The 9,910-nt window shown below is 39.9% G+C and overlaps 1 protein-coding gene across 1 annotated transcript in view; it reads right to left on the reverse strand.

Moving 5' to 3' along the window:
- Positions 1 to 9,603, reverse strand: part of SPEN (spen family transcriptional repressor) — a 70,066-nt gene extending 60,463 nt beyond the window's left edge. Inside the window, 2 exon segments of the mRNA XM_017865264.1 lie at positions 5,752 to 6,228; positions 9,282 to 9,603. Coding sequence (XP_017720753.1) covers positions 5,752 to 6,228; positions 9,282 to 9,481 — 677 coding nt within the window. The 5' untranslated portion in view covers positions 9,482 to 9,603.
- Positions 9,604 to 9,910: the final 307 nt, after the last annotated feature.

A 9,910-nucleotide genomic window follows, 5' to 3' on the forward strand; every position in this document is an offset into this window, starting at 1 on the left:
AATGTCACAGTTTCATAAGTTTTAAAAATCAGAAGAAGTAACTTATTTCTTCCAAAAGGAAAACTGAATATTCTGAATTTCATAACATCTCAAAATATTACACTTTGAATTCAATATAATTATAGAGGAAAAGAGAACATCTAGGCTGGGCACGGTGGCTCAAGCCTGTAATCCCAGCACTTTGGGAGGCCGAGACGGGCAGATCACAAGGTCAGGAGATCGAGACCATCCTGGCTAACATGGTGAAACCCCGTCTCTACTAAAAAATACAAAAAAACTAGCCGGGCAAGGTGGCGGGCGCCTGTAGTCCCAGATACTCGGAGGCTGAGGCAGGAGAATGGCATAAACCCAGGAGGCAGAGCTTGCAGTGAGCTGAGAACAGGCCACTGCACTCCAGCCCGGGCCACAGAGCGAGACTCCGTCTCAAAAAAAAGAAAAAAAAAAGAGAACATCTAATAAAACGGAATAATGGGTAAACTCTGAACACCAGAGGATTATTATTTCTGTACACTTGTTTCAATCACAATTTAAATGACAAACACTCCAAGCGCCGTGGCTCACGCCTGTAATCCCAGCACTCTGGGAGGCCAAGGCGGGCAGATCACCTGAGGTCAGGAGTTCGAGATCAGCCTGGGCAACACAGTGAAACCCTGTCTCTACTAAAAATAAAAAATTAGCCGGGCATGGTGGCACATGCCTGTAATCCATCCCAGCTACTCAGGAGGCTGAGGCAGGAGAATAGCTTGAACCTGGGAGGCAGAGGACGCAGTGAGCCAAGATTGCGCCATTGCACTCCAGCCTGGGCAACAAGAGTAAATCTCCGTCTCACCAAAAAAAAAAATAAATAAATAAATGGCAAAAACTTTTAGCTATCTACATCAATTTTGCTTTATCCTTAATGTTAACTAAGAACTGTATCTAAGTATTTCAACTACTTATTGGACATGTATTCTGAGAAAGGCAATAGGTTCTGTGATATGCATTAAGGCCACTCAGTCTTGTTCTTTCATATCACCAGAAAGTTCATTCTGTTTTTTACACATCAGGATAATCTGATTCTTAATACAATGTCTCTCCCACCTGTTCCAAATTTCCCTTCTCTGAGGTACAAGAGTAGGAAAAACAGAGATTATGAATAAGTCACCAGTTGCCTTTCTAAAGCAGAGATCTCAACAAGCTATATCTCCTTTCTTAAATATTTTAATGGCCCTCTCTGCATACATAATAAAACCCAAAAGTTGGGCATTGTGGCTCACACCTGTAATCCTAGCACTTGGGAGGCAGAGGAGGAAGATCGTTTGAATCCAGGAGCTCAAGACCACCCTGGACAACAAAGTGAGACTCCGTCTCTATGAAAAATTTAAAAATTATCAAGGTGTGAATGATGTGCACCTATAATCCCAGTTACTCAGGAGACTGAGGCAGGAGGATGGTTTGAGCCCAGGAGCTATGACTGTATCACTGCACTCCGGCAGCCTGGGCAACACAGCAGGATTCTGTCTCTCAAAAAAAAAAAAAATCATTACCACAGTTAAACCATTCTAAATTATCTGCTGTGCTCAAAACATTCTTCCATCTCAGGTTGTTTCTTCTACCCACAGTGTTACCTGTCTAGCCTAATCCTCCTCTCTTCTTGTTGAAGTCCTGCATATCCTTCATAGCCTAACCAAATGCTACCTATCAGGTCCTCCCAGCAGTCAGAAGATTTATCTCACTGTTCTTTTTATGTATAGATACAAAAGCTATCATTGGCCGGGCGCAGTGGCTCATGCCTATAATCCCAGCACTTTGGGAAGCTGAGGTGGGTGGATCACTTGAAGTCAGGAGTTCGAGACCAGCCTAGCCAACATAGTGAAACCCGTCTCTACTAAAAAATACAAATACTAGCCGGGCATGGTGGCAGTGCCTGTAATCCCAGCTCCTCAGGAGGCTGAGTCAAGAGAATCGCTTGAACCCAAGAGGCAGAGGTTGCAGTAAGCCAAGATCACACCACTGTACTCCAGCCTGGGTGAGAGTGAAACTCTGTCTTTAAAAAAAAAAAAAAAGCTGTAATTACATAAAACTTGTCACATCAGTGAGATTAGAAGGAATCAATAAATTAATGAATGAGATTCAAGTAACTTACTAAAAGCAACCTGTAAATATAGGGTTGAAATCTGTTAGCTCTAGAAAATATGACTATATATGAAATGAAACCAATAACCTAAGTAAATGCTCTATAATCTCTCAGAAGGAAAAAAAAATAGTGATTTATAAAAAGGAAAAATCTACACAGACATAAGAAAGGGGGAACAGAGCAAGAATCTCTCAATGATTCTTCCCCAAGTCCACGGTAAGAAGGTGACTTCAACCAGCAGATTTCAGGATCCCTTACTTCCTTGTCAGGTATGGTCCTACAGTGCAAATCAGAGGGAAATAAAACATATAAGAGCCTAAATCTGGCCTTTTAGGTGGAAATTCCAATTTTTTAAATACTGGCAATAATTTAAAACACTATACAAGATGAATTAAATTTGTCTGCTGGGCCGGGTGCAGTGGCTCACACCTGTAATCCCAGCACTTTGGGAGGCGAGGCAGGCGGATCGCGAGGTCAGGAGATCGAGACCATCCTGGCTAACAGGGTGAAACCCCGTCTCTACTAAAAATACAAAAAATTAGCCAGATGTGGTGGTGGGCGCCTGTAGTCCCAGCTACTCGGGAGGCTGAGGTGGGAGAATGGCATGAACCCAGGAGGCAGAGCTTGCAGTGAGCCGAGATCATGCCACTGCACTCCAGCCTGGGCAACAGAGCAAGACTCCTCCTCAAAAAAAAAAAAAAAAAAATTTGTCTGCTGGTCAGATGTCAAACCTCTAGGTTGTAGCCTTTGGTATATAAATGAATACATCTAGCTGCCCTAACGTGATAAAATAATCATCAAAAATCCCCTTTCTCACTAACTTTTTTATTGTAATTTAGTCCACAGGCAGATTTTCTAAGTGCATCTACCCTTCTAGCAGTTATCTGAGTGCAAATATTTAGAAGCATAGAACTGCTTTTTTTTTTTTTAATTACACGAGCAGGGATTAAGCTCTATCAAATTTATCAGATAGCCTCTGGGTTCAAGCTTCTGAGCCTACAATTCTGAGGGCGGATCCATTATACTCCCATCAAAGTATAATGCTACTCTGCAGGCATCATTCTCCTCTAGCAATCTCAGCTCACTGCAACCTCCGCCTCCTGGGCTCAAGCGATTCTCCTGCCTCAGCCTACTGAGCAGCAGGAATTACAAGCATCCACCACCACCCCAGCTAATTTTGTATTTTAGTAGAGATGGGGCTTTACCATTGACCAGACTGGTCTCGAACTCCTGACCTCAAGTGATTTACCCACCTCAGCCTCCCAATGTGCTGGAATTACAGGTGTGAGCCACTTTGCCCAGCCTCAACACCTTTTCTTTTCTTTTTTTTTTTTTTTGAGACAGAGTCTCATCTCTATCACCCAGGCTGGAGTGCAGGGGCTTGCTCACTGCAACCTCTGCCTCCCAAATTCAAGCAATTCCCCTGTCTCAGCCTCCTGAGTAACTGGGATTACAGGCATGGCCACCACGCCTGGTTAATTTTTGTACTTTTAGTAGAGGCAGGGTTCCACCATGTTGGCCAGGCTGGTCTTGAACTCCTGACCTCAGGTGATCCACCTGCCTTAGCCTCCCAAAGTGCTGGGATTACAGGTGTGAGCCATCACACCCAGTGCCTCAACACCTTTTCAATAAGTTTTGATCCAATGGAATGCAGTCACAGCTTTTTAATGAGGTAGGTTTGTGGAAAATGACAAAAACTTGAGTATTTCAGACAATTCTATGCAGAAAAAAAGTGGAACAACAAGATTTTATAATTAGTTTATATGGTTCAAATGAATTTCATCTATCATTTATCTAGACAGCATACCAAATAAAAGCAAAAGAGTTTTCATCCATGTCACAGGGCTTGAGAGCTGAGCACAGAACGCAAGTTTCCTGACTTCCTAAACTATATGCTTGTTTCATTTTAATATGCAAAATCTTCCAGAATGTTTGAATTATATCTAGATAGGCAGACGGATAAACAAAATGTTTTCATGTATTATTTTGAATAAGAAAATTTAGGAAGCCTAAAAATAGCCATTCAACTACATGACTATTTGCTTAATTTTAAGCAGGCAAAAGACAAGTAATCTGAGCCTTTTGATCAGGTCAAAGAATTTGACTGTAAATTTTAAATATATACCACCTAAACTGAAAAGTAGGACATGTGGGATTAACAAATTGAATAGAAGCATTTTTTTAAACATATACTAGGTATCAAAGTAAGCATTTTACATGAAGTTTTCATTTTAATTTTCACAATAACTTTATTAAGGTCCTTATTAAAAATGAGAAAGCTTGGCCAGGCACGGTAGCTCACGCCGGTAATCCCAACACTCTGGGAGGCCAAGGCAGGTGGATCACCTGAGGTCAGGAGTTAGAGACCAACCTGGCCAAAACAGTGAAACCCCGTCTCTACTAAAAATACAAAAATTGGCTAGGCATGGTGGTGGGCGCCTACAATCTCAGCTACTTGGGAGGCTGAGGCAAGAGACTCACTTGAATCCGGGAGGTGGAGGATGCAGTGAGCCAAAATCACACCACTGCACTCCAGCCTAGGTGACAAGAGTGAGACTCCATCTCAAAAAAAAAAAAAAGGGAAAGCTGAGACCTGAAGAACATAAATAACTTATCCCAGATTACTTAAAGGATAATCTATACCATATACCTAGATCTGTGATTTCAAAATCCATATAACTAGGTTTGAAGCTAAGTTTCTTACTAAGATTACCTTCAACTTGCTATTTTTGCTTTTCGAATAAAACTCCTTCGTTGGGCACTCTGGCTCACGCCTGTAATCCCAGCAATTTGAGAGACTGAGGAGGGCAAATCACTTGAGGTCAGGAGTTCAAGAACAGCCTGGCCAACATGGCAAAACTTCATCTTTACTAAAAATACAAAATTAGCCAGGCGTGGTGGCACACGTTTGTAATCCCAGCTACTTGGAAGGCTGAGGCAGGAGGACTGCTGGAACCCAGGAGGCAGAGGTTGCCGTGAGCTGAGACTGCACCACCGCACTCCAGCCTTGGTGACAGAGCGAGACTCTGTCTTTAAAAAATAATTATTATTATTTGTAGAAAAAAATTCTCAGCTAGTGAGATCAGTTTAGAGAACAGTAAAGTTACAACCTGCATTCAAAGGAAGCTTTTCTACTTGAGTTTATAAACTGGTTACCATCCTGATGTTAAAATTAGCTAAAATTTGTTCATAAGTTGATTTAGTCATTGATAATAAATGTGTCAACAATATATTTCACCAATACATATTTAACCAGCTTTTACAAATCTTCAATCAAAATAATAGAAATAAATTGGTATTATATACCTACAAAATTAAAAATGTTAAAGAGATACCACATTTTCAGTGTCACAAGATTTGCCTTGCACAGCTAGAGTCACCACCTCCCTTCCTCTTTGATCATTTAATTTTAATATTGTGCATCTGGAGGATAAAATAGCACTTTGCAAATCATCACTTAACTTCAAGTACTTAGAACAGTTAATTCAATAGCCACATGCCAGTTTTACTGATTACATACATACATGATCCAAGATTACTTTAAAAAATAATACTATGCTGAAACCATTCCCACTGATTGTTGAGAATTTGTTTAAACCTAGCTCATCTGTTATAACAAAAGGCTGTTAACCTACCTGTCACTGCTGGTACTACTGCTGCTGCTGATTGAATCACTACTGGAGGATCTACTTCTAGAGCCGCTGCCGCTAGGGGACCTTGTGGGTCTAGACGCTTGGCTAGCCAGTCTCTGAGGAGACTGATTTCTAGACTGGGATGAATGTGGTGACCGACTCCTGCTGTGCTGGTAATTCCGCTCTGGCCTTCTGCCTCGTACCTCCCGGGTAATATCATCCCTGTAGATATCCCTGTGTACCACACTCGGCAGTGTAAACTGCTCACGAGCCCTAGGTTCATATCGGGGGTCATGAGCATCAAAGCGATTTGGACTTCGACTCCGAGAAGCATAATAGAGCCCATGTTGTAAAGTCCGCTCTCGAGGATCTCTATAGTAATCCTGATCGTAATGTCTTGTCCGATCAAATCCTCCCGTCCCCCGTTCATGGTGTCCATAGGCACTATGTTCATAAGCACGCTCCCTGTTATCTGAAGCCCTGCATTTAGGAGGGGGAAAAATATTTAATCAGAAAGGAGCAAGCAAAACTAAAAGCAAGTCATGCAAACATTCACTTCAGCATTGTCTTTGTCTTTGCAACTGTTCATTTTTTAAACAGCATTAACCTACTTAGTAAGCAAATGCTAACAAGCTTAACATTTTACTTGACTCCAAAAATTATTTTCACAGCTGAGGAATCATTGTTTTCATTATTGGGCTTTCATGACAAGTGTTCTGCAGCTCAGTCGCTCACTTTAATTAGAGATTTTCTGACTTGCGTACATAAATATACAATCTCCTTTTCATGTTAACGGAACAAGACTATTTTAATAATATGAAAGTTTTTACACTTTCATCTGATTAAAGTATATACCAAATTTTATTTATTCACAAATTTCTTTTAGGCCACATTTCCATGCTATGTTTTAACTTAGACATGAAAGCCCTGCTGCAGCGCATGTCTCAACAGTAGGAAGGACTTTCAAGAAGTCCAGAAAAAATTTTCTAAGTTTAACTTTTTCATTAAGTTTTGACTGCTTGGATAATTATAAAAAATTACTAGACTACATAAACTAGACTACATAGACTGCACAGCGGTACCCAATTACATTTAATACTAAAAATAGAATCTCAAAAAAAAAACCACTTCAAATATCAAAATATTAGGTTACCACATGCTATGCTACGTAATTTAAATAAAATAAAATTACTCCTGTGTCATCAAATTCCAAATGACTTTAAAATGACTATTCCATGATTCAATTTCTTAATGTATAAACTTAATGGCTGCAAGAAATACGTTCTTTTAGCTTTCAGCTATACTCAAATTGCCTGTGATGAAATTAGGCAACATCAGGAACTACAAGATATTCTAAGGTCACTATTAGCAAAATAGCTCAACTTAATTAAAAAAATCATTTAGTAGGATGTGAATATCTGTCAACCTAAAAAGTACAAAACACGTTGCATGTACAATTACACGCATGCAATTATGTGTTAATATTAAAAACTAATTATAATCCTAAAAAGAAATCATAAGTTCTCTACTTTTGTAGAGAACTAGAACTCAGCTCCTGAGTTCCTAAAAGACCATTTCACTTGAGTTTCTCTTCAGCCCATCTCTGGATCTATCTTCTATCAAAAGGGATTAAGGAATCATGAAACATAAAGAATTAGAATCTCTCCAATGAAGAGTATCTGGCAAAATATTGTAACAATTAATACTAGATCCCCAGTACATGCTTAGATTCCAGGTCTCTCCACTAATATTCATTTTCACCCATCATTTCACTTAGTAGCAACCCCACCTTCCTAGGCTTAGTTTAGCTTTTCTGCTGCTATAGTGAAAAACTGGCATGATAAACATTCTATATCTTTCCTACTTAAATGTATTAAATGAGTTTCTCTTTTATTTACTACAGTTCCGAAATTTTTGTATTTCAATGTCTAACAAATAAGAGGGTTTCCTTTGAGACTTAAGAGAAAATGCCATAAATAATTAATTTAGCACCCTATCAAATGTTAATCAGTGAAAGCCATTATTAATGATTTAACAGAAGCAATAGGCAAAAAAGTTCCAGGACAATTACTGCTACAGCTGCTATTTTATAAATATGCAACATTTTTATCCATTAAGAAGACACAGAAGGCAGGCACAAGAGGTAGCAGAGCTGAAATCTAATGGCTATTCTCTGATTCACTATTAGTACTAAATACTTCTAGAGTTAGTGGGGAAAAAAAGAGAGTTTGACTTGGGTTAGGAGAGGGGCTAATATACACAGGTCAGGACATACCAACCTTTTCCAAGTGTGGAAACACGACCTATAATCCCAATTAAATCTAGGGAGAGAATTGTGAACATAACTTCCCCAATTTTGGCCCCTCTTATGGGGGTAATCCACCTTCTTAATGGGCAAGGGTGTCAAATGATATTTAGATGAACCACAAGAAAAAAAAATCTTAGTGACCAGAGAAAATAATTCCACTGGAAGCAAGTAGTCCCAGACAAACTGTAACTCTCAAACCCCCAGACTTCTTTCTTGAGATAGTAGACAATTAGAAATTTATCCACATTCATAAATATTTCCAGCCCTAAGTATGAATCAGGCAGCTGGCAGAAGAGGAAATATCCTCTACAATTCCAACAAATGAGGAAGGCACAGATGCTCGCCAATAGTTCACTTTTGTAGCCATCCAGCCCAGTCAATTTTGATTGCTGTATCCACAACTGATCATCACCATGTGTTCAAAGCTAAAGTACCTTTGATTGGACAGCAACTTAAGAAATGATAAAGTAATCCTCTTTCCCTGGGCTAGTGGAATCTTGACAGCATGACATCCCATATATCCCAGCAATTAGAAAAGAATGGCTATATTCCAGGATTTAGGAAACGTCCATCATTTTAATTTTTCCCCATTCCATCAAAGAGTGTAATTCCAACAATACAGAAATTGTGTAGATCCAAAATGGAAAAATCAAGCATTGCCTTCTCTCTTCTTCATCCAAGAACACATTTCCATGTTAAAGTATTGTTTGTAGAATCCAAGTGGTTGAATCATTATGGTCTGCTAGATTTTTTGTGACAATCCAATTTGTTTGTACATTTTACGTAGTGAAAATGGAGAGGCAGATATCAACTTCTAAAAGAATCTGTAGGCTCTAATATTCCAGAAATATTCCATATAGTATGAACACAAAAGCCAAATAGCTCCATCAGGTAGAAGGGATATATCCAAGGAAGGACTTAACATTATCCAAGAGAAGGAATAATTAATTCTAGAAGACAGGTAACTCCAAAAATGATGCTTCCATAGGAAATCTTCCATCACATTATATCTCAGGAACAGATATCCAATCAGCTGCAGGAAATATCCTCTATGATTCCATAAGATACCAGCCATTGGGACAGAAATCACTTCCGTTTCCAACCCAAAATAGGAAACATTGAGAATGCCCAAAACTTTAAATCCGTCTGGGGCCCCTAAATATGAGTTTCTGTTTCTCACCATATCAAATACAAAATACCTGCCTACAGAAACCTTGGAACTTACCCATCAAGTCTCCGCTCATAACGTCCTTCTCGTGCATGAAGTGACGGTGGGGGACCATAAGCAGGCCCTCCACCACCTCCTCTGAACCCAGAAACCTCTCTACTACGAGATGCTATGGAAACTGTATCATCCAATCCCCGAGCAGCACTCGGGATGGTGCCTGGTTCATTATAATCCGTGCGTAGGTCTCTATCTCCCATTTTGTTGACCGAGTTGTGAGCTTTCTGTGCACTTTTGATGTCCACAAAATCCACAAAGGCAGCCACTCCTCCTTCAGATCCCCTCTTGGGGAGAATTTTGACACTTTCCACGCGGCCATATCTGGAAAAAATAAAGTCAACGTTATTGCTGCATATCAGTAATTTTCCAATTTCCGCAAAATGAGGTTTTAGATTTATTTTGGGGGGGGGGACAATTTGCGTTATGTATGTAGGAGGGACGACCTTGCATTCAAATGATCTCTTTTACACGTTACCATTTTTCTCTCTGGGAAAATATCTGCACCGGACCATTATTACTATTAACTCATTTCTTTTTTTGAAGAGGAGTCTCGCTGCTGCTCGCCCAGGCGCTGGAGTTGCAGTGGTGTGATCTGCGGCTCACTGGCAACCGTTCGCGGCTCCCGGTTC

This window comes from Rhinopithecus bieti, unplaced genomic scaffold (assembly GCF_001698545.2).
Source record: "Rhinopithecus bieti isolate Rb0 unplaced genomic scaffold, ASM169854v2 scaffold_81031, whole genome shotgun sequence".
Classification (NCBI taxonomy): domain Eukaryota; kingdom Metazoa; phylum Chordata; class Mammalia; order Primates; family Cercopithecidae; genus Rhinopithecus; species Rhinopithecus bieti.